Here is a 13,425-nt window from a genome sequence, read left to right as displayed (position 1 = left end):
CGTTTCTCTTTTATGTTTTCATGTGTATTGTGTGTTGTATTAAATCTACTAATTGATGTACGAAAAAGAAATTGTAAATAAATGATTTTGTGTAAACTTCTGATTCATATTATTTTTTCCGAGTTGTGTTTTATGTATTAAGGGCCCACACAGGAATCAAACACTTCCACATTAGAATGTATATTATCTTTGAAATATAAAGCAGCCTTCTCAATATATCATTTATTTTGTGAATTAAACAATACGGATAAATATACAGCTTTGCACAAGTGACAATAAATATAGTTTACAGCAAACAAAATGGCAGTTTACAGTACAAGTGATCAGAAAAGACCAGATACATAATCCAAATAATTAGATTTTTTTTTAATGAATTAACACTTTTAAGGAAACATAGCGACAGACCAACACGACTCACTAAAGTCGAGGGCTCACAACGTGAGTGCGTCCCCAATACGTTCACTTTCTACCGACCCATAATAACCCGTTACCCGGCAGGTGATGAGTTATGATGCACGTCGGAAAAGAGGAAAAACTTCCACTGCACACAACAGACACGTCCAGCCAGTGGAATTATTGTTATTATATGGTTACGCAGCAGGAATCACAACGGGGAGGAAATAAAAACAAACGGAGAGCGTTGAGCCGCAGAGTCACCGACACCTTCGTGACTCGGAGCCTCGGCCAGAAAATATTGTGAGCGAGTGCCCTCACACACACACACACACACGCACAAAGTTGGAAAAACACATATTTCTTGAGGCAATGGTGCATTTCAGGCGCCTCACAACCCGTTTCTGTGAGAGCCCAAGTGCGTCAGCAACAGACTAACCGGTCGGTGCCAGGGAAACGCCGATGGAGACGTCTCGACCCCGGGAACCTGCCACCGATCGTAACTGCGGGGCCCCTTCATGTGTGTTCTACTGGCTGGGACTCTATTTTTCAAAAAAAGGCAAAAAATGAACATTAAAAAAAAGCCATGACTGGGCCTCGAGGCGGCGCTTGTTGAATGGAAGAGGGTTATCGGTGCTAACGAACCTGTTTAGTTCCCGCTGTTTCATGATTGCACTAATTCTTCCACGGAAACGACTGGAAGCTTTACACTCGTTGAGTGTATTACTTATTGAAATGCACTGGCACTCGGTTAAGAGCTCAAAATTACACGCATCATTTTGATATAATCAAAATGTACTTGTTTAGGAAGTCAAAAATATGGTTTGCAATCAACCCTTCGTTTGCAATAACGGTTTGATCCCGTCATAATTTTTGTTTTCAGTGACAGAGAAACTTTTAACGGGTTTTGAAAACAGACTGGATGTATTTTAACTCTAAATCTGTCCTTCTGTACACATGACATCTATTGCATCTGTCCATCCTGGAGAGGGATCCTCCTCTGTTGCTCTCCTGAAGGTTTCTTTCCTTTTTTTCCCCCTGAAGGGTTATTTGGGAGTTTTTCCTGGTCCGATGTGAGGTTTTGGGGCAGGGATGTCTATGTGTACAGATTGTAAAGCACTCGGAGACAAATTTGTAATTTGTGAAATTGGGCTATACAAATAAACTGAATTGAATTGTCGTACGGATGTCTCTATATGACCTTCGAGAATGAGAAGATGGGCTATTTATTTATTGATATTCCTAACGCCAAAAATCAACACAAAATGAAAGTTCTTCGGAGAACTTTTTAGTTTAGAGTGGCAATAGAGTGGTTATACAGTGGGTACGGAAAGTATTCAGACCCCTTTAAATTTTTCACTCTGATGGAACTGGAGAGGATCTGCATGAAGAATGGCAGAGGATACCCAAATCCAGGTGTGAACAACGTGTTGCATCATTCCCAAGAAGATTCCTGGCTGGACTAGCTCAAAAGGCTTCTACTCAACACTGAGCAAAGGGTCTGAGTTATGACCATGGGATATTTCAGTTTTTCTTTTTTAATAAATTAGCAAACATTTCTACATTTCTGTTTCTTTCTGTCCAGATGGGGTGCTGAGTGTACACTAAGGAGAAATAAAATGAAATTTTTTAGATTCTGATTGATTTTATTTCTCATTAATACTTTCATGAAAGTTTTTTTTTGGTTTTTTTTTGCACAAATTTCTATATTTCTGTTTTTTTCTGTCAAGATGGGGTGCTGAGTGAACATTACTCCGAAATAAAATGAACTTTTTAGATTTTAGCAAATGGCTGCAGATTTGAAAAAGGTCTGAATACTTTCGTATCTGTTTTTTATCAGAATTTGTAAACATTATTTTTAGAAAAAAAAAAATCTAGTGATCAAAAGTGGCAATAAAAAAATACCGTATGCTGATTAGTTAGTTATTATAAGAGTGACATGTCGCGTCTCCATCTTCAGTGTCGGTGATGAAGAACAACTCTAAATCCATGACATCACGTCCTCTTCAGACATCCTGAGCTCTCAGAAAATCAAAGCAGAAGGAGCGCTGTGAGAAATGACGGATGAGGCTCGGGAATGTTTCGGATCGCTTGTGAATTTGGAGTCTTGGAACACGGACGATGAACATCGGGTTGTTCAGCTCTTCTTCATCTTCTTCTCCTCCGTGGGAAAAGGCTCCAGGGAGAGACGGCTGGCGTGCTTCACGTACACGTCGCCGTCCTCCAGCTTGACTTCGTACACTTGTTGCTGTGAATGAGTAAATAAATAAATCGGATCAAAACAAAAAGGAAAGAGACGAGGGACTCGCACCTTAAAACGTGTCAGAATAAGAGCCTGCAGTGTATTTAATGTCACTTCCGCTGCTTGTTATGCACAAGAGAAAACAACCGTTTATGAAAATGATGAATGGACCCGGAGCACGAGATGTTTATGGAAACAAGAAGGAGAACATATAATCTAAACTGTGACTCATGAGCTTGTTTTTATGAGTTTGTTTTCATGCTGTGTGAATCGGAGGAACGTCCTAACTTCTCACAGAAGAGGAGGATCTCTCGACATACACATCCAAGTGTCACGGGGGGCATGTTTCTTTTTTTGGGGGGGGGCCATCGTCACATACCTGTAAGGACGTGCCGGACTTCCCAGTCCTGAGGTCAAAGTCGTAGTCGTGCCAGGGACAGAAGACCTGCAGGACCCCGTCGGCCTCCTCGATGTCCCCGTCGCACAGAGGACCGCCTGGGACACGCAGACAGGAAATTGTTAAAACGCCGCCTTTTCAAAATAAAATGACTTCCCTCTCGAGATAAATACATCAACATACATATACTGAACATGTGGATCCATAGACTGTAGCTACAGGTGGGGATCCATAGACGCACATGTGGAACTAGACTGTACATGTGGAACCATAGACTGTTCATGTGGAACCATAGACTGTACATGTGGAACCATAGAGTGTACATGTGGAACTAGAGTGTACATGTGGAACCATAGACTGTACATGTGGAACCATATACTGTACATGTGGAACTAGACTGTACATGTGGAACCATAGACTGTTCATGTGGAACCATTGAATGTACATGTGGAACCATAGAATGTACACGTGGAACCATAGAATGTACATGTGGAACCAGACTGTACATGTGGAACCATAGACTGTACATGTGGAACCATATACTGTACATGTTGTTGTTATGTTTTCCTGATGGCGCCGCGAAAGGTCGCCTCGGTGTGTTGGTGCGCGATGTTTTTTATTGTTTTCGTTTTAAATACTGTTTTCTGCTGGGATTCCCAGAGCTCTTTCACCAGAGAAGAGCTCTTGAACATCAGGGGAACAACTCCAGCGGATTTACTTCCAACGTTTTTAACTTCTGTGGAGTTACTGGACATATTTGTAAAAGGTGTGCTCACCTTGCCCGTGGTGAAACGCGGCGGAGAGGAAACGTTCGGGGCGCTTATGCGGCTACGGAAGCGGGATCTCGTACAGCGCTGCGGGCATATTTCTCTCAACGTCCGCTCACTGTGCAACAAACTGGACGAACTCCAGCTGCTGGTGGGGAGAGACAGAGACTTCTCCTCATCCTCCGTTCTGTGTTTCACGGAATCATGGCTTAGTGGCTCGATACCAGACTCTGCGCTCCAGCTCGCTGGCTTCCAGCTGTTCCGGCGGACCGGGTCACGGAGCTCTCCGGTAAAAAGGGTGGAGGAATCTGCTTTTACCTCAACAACGGCTGGTGCAACGACGTAACGGTGATTCTACAGCACTGTTCGCGGACCTGGAATCTTTATCATTCACTGCAAACCCTTCTACTCCCACGTGAGTTCGCTTCATTCATCCTGGCGGAGTTTACATGCCGCCGCGAAGGGCGTGAGCGAGGCACAACAGACACTCGCTGAACAGATACGGCGTGTGGGCGGACCTTCCGGACTCTTTAGTTATTGTACTCGGGATTTTAACAAAGGAAACCTCAGCCACGAACTCCCTAAATATAGACAGTTAATTAAATGCCCTACCAGAGAGAAGAGCATTCTGGACCACTGCTACACAACAATCAGCAGGGCCTATCACGCCGTCCCTCGAGCTGCACTGGGAAACTCTGACCACGTCATGGTTCATCTGATTCCCTCATACAGGCAGAGACTAAAGCTCTGCAAACCTGTGGTGAGGAAGTTCAAGAAGTGGACCAGTGAGGCTCTGGAGGATCTACGGGCGTGCTTTGACTGTACTGACTGGGATGTCTTCAGGACTGCTACCAACAGCCTGGATGAGTACACAGAGGCTGTAACTTCCTACATCAGCTTCTGTGAGGACAGCTGTATTCCATCCAGCTCCAGGGTGAGTTATAACAACGACAAACCCTGGTTCACAGCGGAGCTCAGGAAGCTAAGACTGCAGAAGGACCAGGCATTCAGGAGTGGGGACAAGGACCTGTACACAGAGTCCAAATACAGGTTTAGCAAGGCGGTGAGAGATGCTAAACGACTGTACTCTGAGAAACTGCAACAGCAGCTCTCAGCAAACGACTCTGCTTCTGTCTGGAGAGGGCTCAGGCAGATCACCAACTACAAGCCCAAATCACCCCACTCCATGAACAATGTGCTTCTGGCAGACGAGCTAAATGAGTTCTACTGCCGCTTTGAAAGACAATGGAGCAGTCCTGAGACCATCCCCACAGCCCCACCAACAAGCCACAGACCATCAGCCCACCCTCCCCAGCCCATCAGGGGCTCACACCTCTGGAGCACCCTCCATCAACTCAGCGACGCCTCGTCATCCTGGAGAGAGCAGTCAGCAGGCTGTTTAAAAGCAGAACCCCCGCAAAGCAGCGGGCCCGGACTCCGTCTCCCCCTCCACCCTGAAGCACTGTGCGGACCAGCTGTCTCCGGTGTTCACCGACATCTTCAACACCTCCCTGGAGACATGCCACGTTCCAGCCTGCTTCAAGGCCTCCACCATCATCCCCGTCCCCAAAACACCCAAGATCACAGGACTCAATGACTACAGGCACGACGCCTGACCTCTGTGGTCATGAAGTCCTTTGAACGCTTGGTCCTGTCACACCTCAAGACCATCACCGACCCACTCCTGGACCCCCTGCAGTTCGCCTACAGAGCCAACAGGTCTGCAGACGATGCAGTCAACATGGCCCTTCACTACATCCTCCAGCATCTGGACTCCCGAGGAACCTACGCCAGGATCCTGTTTGTGGACTTCAGCTCTGCCTTCAATTCCATCATCCCGTCCCTGTTGCAGGACAAGCTCTCCCAGCTGCACGTGCCCGACTCCACCTGCAGGTGGATCACAGACTTCCTGACCGACAGGAAGCAGCACGTGAGGCTGGGGAAACACGTCTCAGGCTCCCGGTCCACCAGCACGGGTTCCCCCCAAGGCTGTGTTCTCTCCCCTCTGCTGTTCTCCCTGTACACCAACAGCTGCACCTCCAGTCACCAGTCCGTCAAGCTCCTAAAGTTCGCGGATGACACCACCCTCATTGGACTCATCTCTGGCGGGACGAGACCGCCTACAGGTGGGAGACTGACCACCTGGTGACCTGGTGCAGCCAGAACAACCTGGAGCTCAACGCTCTGAAGACAGTGGAGATGGTTGTGGATTTCAGGAGGAATGCAGCCCCACGTGGACCTCTCATCCTGTGTGACTCCCCCGTCGGCGCTGTGGAGTCCTACCGCTTCCTGGGCTCCATCATCTCCCAGGACCTCAAGTGGGAGCTGAACATCGGCTCCATCTCCAAGAAGGCCCAGCAGAGGATGTTCTTCCTGAGGCAGCTGAGGAAATTCAACCTGCCAGGGAAGATGATGGTACAGTTCTACACGGCCATCGTTGAGTCCATCATCTGCTCCTCCATCACCGTCTGGCACCCTGCAGCCACAGCCAAAGACAAGCGCAGGCTGCAGAGCATCATCCGCTCGGCCGAGAGGGTTATCGGCTGCAATCTGCCTTCCCTCCAGGTCCTGTTCACTTCCAGGTCACTGAAGCGGGCCAGAAAGATTGTCGCCGACCCTCCCACCCTGGACACTCCTGTTCGAGTCCCTCCTCGGGAGGAGGCTGCGTCCATCATGACCACGACCTCCCGCCACACCAATAGCTTTTTCCCGGCGGTCGGGCTCATCAATGGACCCCGGGACTGACTGACTGTCACCCCCAGGACTACCACCTCTTCTTCCACCTTCCTCTCTCCTCCTTCTTCCCGCTCCTTCCTCTTCCTCCTCCTCCCTCTTCCTCCCACTCCTCCTCCCTCCTTGCGTTGATTGTTGTTTGTCATGTCCAAATGTTGCACCTTCCACCAAAAAAAATTCCTCGTTTGTTTGTGAAAACATTCATTCTTTGGCAATAAACCTGTTTCTGATTCTGATTCTGATTCTGATGTGGAACCATAGACTGTACATGTGGAACCATAGACTGTAGCTACAGGTGGGGATCCATAGACGCACATGTGGAACTAGACTGTACATGTGGAACCATACTGTATATGTGGAACCATATACTGTACATGTGGAACCATATACTGTACATGTGGAACCATAGACTGTACATGTGGAACCATAGAGTGTACATGTGGAACTAGACTGTACATGTGGAACCATAGACTGTACATGTGGAACCATAGAGTGTACATGTGGAACTAGACTGTACATGTGGAACCATAGACTGTACATGTGGAACCATAGAGTGTACATGTGGAACTAGACTGTACATGTGGAACCATAGACTGTTCATGTGGAACCATTGAATGTACATGTGGAACCATATAATGTACATGTGGAACTAGACTGTACATGTGGAACTAGACTGTACATGTGGAACCATAGACTGTACATGTGGAACTAGACTGTACATGTGGAACCATAGACTGTACATGTGGAACCATAGACTGTACATGTGGAACTAGACTGTACATGTGGAACCATAGACTGTTCATGTGGAACCATTGAATGTACATGTGGAACCATATAATGTACATGTGGAACTAGACTGTACATGTGGAACCATAGACTGTACATGTGGAACCATAGACTGTACATGTGGAACCATATACTGTACATGTGGAACCATAGACTGTACATGTGGAACCATATACTGTACATGTGGAACCATAGACTGTAGCTACAGGTGGGGGATCATAGAGACGACATGTGGAACTAGACTGTACATGTGGAACCATAGACTGTACATGTGGAACCATATACTGTACATGTGGAACCATAGACTGTACATGTGGAACCATATACTGTACATGTGGAACCATAGACTGTAGCTACAGGTGGGGATCCATAGACGCACATGTGGAACTAGACTGTACATGTGGAACCATAGACTGTACATGTGGAACCATATACTGTACATGTGGAACCATAGACTGTACATGTGGAACCATATACTGTACATGTGGAACCATAGACTGTACATGTGGAACCATAGACTGTAGCTACAGGTGGGGATCCATAGACGCACATGTGGAACTAGACTGTACATGTGGAACCATAGACTGTACATGTGGAACCATAGAGTGTACATGTGGAACTAGACTGTACATGTGGAACCATAGACTGTACATGTGGAACCATAGACTGTAGCTACAGAGTCTGCACAAGTGGAATTGAGAGGATGCTGTCATCCAGATAAATAAAGCCCAACGTCATATTCGGTTGTCGGTTCATTTCCGTGATACGGCGCATTCACGGGAAGCCGTTATTTGACATGTTTTTTTAATAAACGTGATTTAACGGCGGTGCATTTTCTCCGGTCCTAACAGCTAGCTAACGGGGTTAATCTCAGATGCTTTTTTGTTTGTTTTTACCGTTATGTGAACAGCGAGCGTCCATGGCGAAGAACTCCCCCTTCACGTGGAAGAGGCAGACGTCCGAGGCGGAGCCGAGCGGGGAGTACATGAGCCGGCAGCGCCGCGACGAGAGCCCCGCGGCCGGGCCTATGAGTCTCCACGAGCCGCCCTCCGTGGTGCCCTCCGCAGTCCCCTCCGCGGTGCCCTCCGCAGTCCCCTCTCCGTCTCCCAAGCCGGAAGCCATGCCGTTTATCAAGCTACGAAAATGCTATGTGTGTGTGTGTGTTCGGGTTGTTTTGCGGGTTTATATCGGTGGTAAATATTCATATTTTTATCCACCGGGTCCGAGCGGTGCGACAGGCGGCGGTGCAGGACTGAGCTGCCTCCATCCGGGCTGCAGCCTCGGCACGTGACGCCGTCGCACCGAGGCGCGAGCGCGGCTGCACGCGAGAGCGCACGAGCGGCGCACATAATAATCCCTCACGAGCCCACGAGATCGATTAGGTTCTCTTCGATTCATCAGATCTTAAAATAACCACAAAAACGGACCTTTCATGTCGAATCAGGGAGATTTAGAGACATCTTAGGTTAAAAAACACTATTTTTAAATACACTGACCCCTAAATTCACCAAAAGTTACCATTATCCTACTAATATTAGTATTAGTAGGCCTATATGTAAAAGTAACCTTTAATATATTTAAACATTAATACTTTTCAGAACATTTTAAATATAAAAAGTTATTCCCTTATTGTAAGCAATCAACTGGGGAAGTTTCATGCTGATATACATTTTGGTACATGTTGTTTTATACCTATTCCCTGTATGTCTTCAGAATGCATGTCATCATTTTACAAAACATATATTTGAAGGCGTGTTCTCTAAATCTGAGCCAGAAGTCTGCACTTCAGTATGATTTAAACACAGCATACTTTCCAGTTTCTTTCCTCCATATATTCTGAACATTGCCCAGAGCCTGATTTACACAACATCGTATTCCAGAAATATTGTGGGCGAAAAATGTATTTTTGAAATGGATGTTGACAGTATGTTCTGTTTCTATGGAGTGATACAAAGAGGTATCCAACAATCCCCCTCTGTAAAACTTTAATTCAAAATGAATGTGTGAATGTCAGATTTCCAATCTGAAAATTAATTTTAAATGAGCACATATATATGAAAAAACTAATCATTTGCATAGATCATTTGTGATGCAATAAGTGGGGAAGTTTATTTGTGATATTCGTTATTAGGGACCCTGTTTACCTGTTTATTCCCCATTAGTGTGGGGACAGCTGTCCATGTTTCATTAGGAACACACCCAGACAAAACATGGCATGTTCTTATATTAAAATCCATTTGTGACTTTGTTTTATGTTCAGACATCACAGCTCTGCAAACACAGCTCTCCTCCCAGGCTTTCTTGGTGGCCCCGTTTGAGTTTATTGGGAGCGCCTTAATACACACAGCGTTGCACTTCTTGCCAAAGAGTACAGTGAATGAGGATCATTACTTTTTTTTACTACTGTGCAAGTAGTTCAAAACCATTTCTTTTAATTATCAGTCATAAAGCCAGCTATTGTTCTCCCTCGGGCGCTCCAGACATGTATTTGGCTGATTTCCTTCAGGTTTCCACAGTGCAGGTTCTTAATATTATAACAAGGTGTTCGTGAGCCAGTGTTTAGATCGTTGAGCTCGCAAGTATTGACACGTTTTCACTCGCTTGCATAAAAACAAAAAGCCTCCATCGGATAAAAGTCGATGAAACCGATAAAAACGTAAACTCGGAGGAAAAATAACATGCTCTCCAACTTCTGTCAATCAGTTAAAGCTCAACGTTTTATATTGGTCCCACGTGTGTCTACGACAAAGTAGATTCATGGCTCTTAATTAACATCGGTGTATGAACCTGACCTTTCTCGTTTTGAAGTTTTCTTGCCACATACAAATGTATCCAATTGGCAAAAACCCATGAAAAAAACCACACAAATGATCTGTATTTCTTCTACTTTTATTCGCTTTGTCTCCATCGCTCTGGTTGTGCCAGTAATAATGCCGCTGGCCGGTTTGAGCCGAGAAGGCGACGCGAGTTACGGTCTGGAGCCGAGTGATGCGAAACAGAGGCCGCTTGTTACGAGCCCTGGCTTATTAGAAATCGACTCGCGGGGCGAGGAAACGTGTGAAAGGCAGGAAGAGAGAACGTGCACTGCGTCACGTCTCACGAGTCGGATCTCAGCGAGAGTTAAAGGAGGGTAAAGAAACCGGAGCGGAGGAACGACGGGTCGTCTTCGCTCTGCACACGTCTCCATCGGTGACCTTTAAACTCTGCACACTGACTTCCACTTGGTGGGACATTAGCATCGAAATATTATGGACTAGCATGTCATGTAACGGGATGATAATGATGATCATGATGATCATGATGCTTTTGACTCTCCGGTTTCGCCTCGGCCATTGATCAGCATCAATACAACGTTGGTTATTTTTCAGGCAAATTTAAGTTCCCATACGCGGTGGCAGTTTTGAGACATTTTAAGTACGTGGTTTACGTTGTGAAATTGAAGGAAAGTGGGGAAAACGCTACAAAAGTACGTTGTTATGTTTAGGCAACATATTTAATTTGTTAGGTTTATGGTTCGGATGAAAATTACGACGAAATTGTAAGAAAAGTAAACGCAAAATACATCAGAAGCACTCGATTGTTTAGGGAACACATGTTTCCTTTAGGTTTAATTTAAAAAAAAAACGTTTTAAGTTTAGGTATCAACGTTACTTTTTCTGAGTAAAAACATAATTTTTGCTTCAAATTACAACACAACTGAAACTAAACTATTGAAAAAAAAATACTTGGTTATTACGTTTTTGTCCACACACGACTCATTTGAGACTTATTTGAGACTCATGTGTGAAATCGTCTCGAATGTCTTTGCCTCAATAATTAAGTTCCCACAGCACGTCATGATCGTGTCTCTATGTAAATACCCGGAATAAAACCCAAATAAGCGAGGTGCCCGCTGACGAAACTGAGTCATCACCAACAGCTCTGCTTTGGCGTGCTTGAGAGGTGAGAAAACGACAAGGCACACGCTATGTATTAAATTAAATGAGCTCCAAATGATCCGTTTATTTTAGGGTAGAGGGGAAGGAAGAAAAAAAAAGTAATTACAGACATTCAAAATGATGTACAGTGGAAAATGTGAATCGGTGGGCTGGACGGGACGAGTAAACAAAAGGTGCAGACAGCGAGAGAGGAGGGCCAAAATGAGGAGAGCGGTTGTCCATAAATTTTTCTTCGACTTCGCGTTGCAGGGATTCGACGACTGCACGGTGCAGCGATTTGTGTCGGGCCCTTGTGGCTCGGATGAGATATTGGGGCTGCGAGCGGAGCCCAGACCCATCCGTCACTAGCCTTGTCTTGTCCACAACCCAGAGAACCACCTTCACATGTCTCCTAACTCATCCGCCGTGGACGCTCGGGAGACGAACTCCTCCGGATCGACGTGGTTTTTTCTTTTCTTCGAATATCTTCGAAAATATTACAGCCGAGCTAAAAAAGCCGCCGTACCTGCTCGCTCCTCGTGCCAATAGATCTTGTCATTCGAGTGCTTCTCGATTCACGTGGGAGTTAAAGCTGGTTTGAGGAGAAACTCTGCCGTTGGCTCAGGAAACCGGAATTCCTTTTTTTTTTAAATGTCACTTCAAAATGCAAATCCAGACTCGATTTTGATGTTCAGTGGACAGGAAACTGAAGCCACATCTGACAGCTGGACCTAGTCCCGATGTCACCAGCATTCCCGATGGGCTCCAAGTCTCTGCGCTGTGAAAACGATAAGTGGTCAAGGGCCCTTTTAATACAACTTTAGAGTTTTTTAATGCGCACTAAACAAGTCTGCAATGCTGCTGACTTTGCTTAAGGCCGTTTATATAACGTAGTATCTAAAATAGGCAGGTCTAAAATCACCAAGAGCAAGTTTACAACAGCAAGCACATGTTTATAAAGTCTTTATCCGGTTGTTTTGTAGTAATCTTCTATGATCAAACACAATAACATACAGACTCATTTGATCCGGAAAATGAAAAACTAGACCCCGCGTCCCCCCCTCCTCATGCTCCGACCTCACCTCATCTTCACATATGGCTTTTATTTTTTATCTGAACTGCACTCTTGGAAAGCTTCATGGCTGCATCATCACGTGCGGTTGCGACGCCATCTCAGTGAGAGGATCTGTCCGCAGACAGATGAAGACACCTGGTAGAGTACTCAAGGCCCTGGAGCCGTGAAACCCTCACGCCGATCACACAGGCGATGGGAACGCAATGGTACGACTTTTGGCACTTGCTCGCTTTCTTGCAGGGAAGTGGAATATATATATATATATATATATATATATATATAAAATATATATAAATACAAATATAGATGAAAAGAAAATATAAATATATAAATGAAAAATAAAGAAAAATGTTATAAAATAAATAATTATATATAATACAAATATATATATATATAAAATATATATAAATACAAATATAGATGAAAAGAAGATATACATATATATATTATATAAATATATATATAATAAATAAAAATAAAATATGTTATAAATAAGTAATATATATAGAAAGATATATTAAACAATTAATTATATTATATATCTATATTATTTATTAAGATATATAAATAAAATAAAAAAATATATCTATATAAATATATATATATATATATGTATATATTTAAATATATACATATATAGGTGTGTGTATATATATTTATATATATATAACTATATATATATATATACATACACAAATACATATATTTATATATATATATATATATATATATATATATGACACGCAGTCTCGGGTGCAGCCTGAAGGTGAAACTGAAAGCAGGCTTCCCGCAACAGTGGTAACAGGCAACAGGCTGTGAGGCCGTGCAGACCCTGTGCCACCTGAGTGGGCGGCCATGAAACAAGCAGCAGAAAATGGCTGCAGACTCTCAACACCCCCTCGTCTGTGAATACAAACCTCTTCCATCAGGAGAAGATGCCGCGTGCCAATCAAACAGCTTGAAGCAATCGTTTTGTTCCAGCCTCCGTCAAGCCGCTGAACTCTGACGCTAAATCTCAGTACAGAAAAAAGGAAAGTGCAATAAATACGCACGCGTTTTAGTGCTTTTCTGTTCTTCTATCGTCAATGTCAAAAGTCAACGTTATTTATTATTTA

At 44.4% G+C, this 13,425-nt stretch overlaps 1 protein-coding gene across 1 annotated transcript; it reads right to left on the bottom strand.

Moving 5' to 3' along the window:
• Positions 1-207: 207 nt before the first annotated feature.
• On the bottom strand, positions 208-8,578 carry si:ch211-212d10.2 (uncharacterized protein LOC557710 homolog). The gene is made up of 3 exons (XM_056415245.1): positions 8,215-8,578; positions 3,015-3,130; positions 208-2,641 (listed from the first exon to the last, which is right to left on the bottom strand). The coding sequence occupies exons 1-3, from the start codon at positions 8,438-8,440 to the stop codon at positions 2,531-2,533; spliced, it is 453 nt and encodes a 150-aa protein (XP_056271220.1). The 5' UTR covers positions 8,441-8,578; the 3' UTR covers positions 208-2,530.
• Positions 8,579-13,425: the final 4,847 nt, after the last annotated feature.

The sequence above is a fragment of the Pseudoliparis swirei genome, chromosome 5, assembly GCF_029220125.1.
Source record: "Pseudoliparis swirei isolate HS2019 ecotype Mariana Trench chromosome 5, NWPU_hadal_v1, whole genome shotgun sequence".
In the NCBI taxonomy this organism is placed as follows: domain Eukaryota; kingdom Metazoa; phylum Chordata; class Actinopteri; order Perciformes; family Liparidae; genus Pseudoliparis; species Pseudoliparis swirei.
This window is presented reverse-complemented; position numbering and strand designations above follow the sequence as displayed.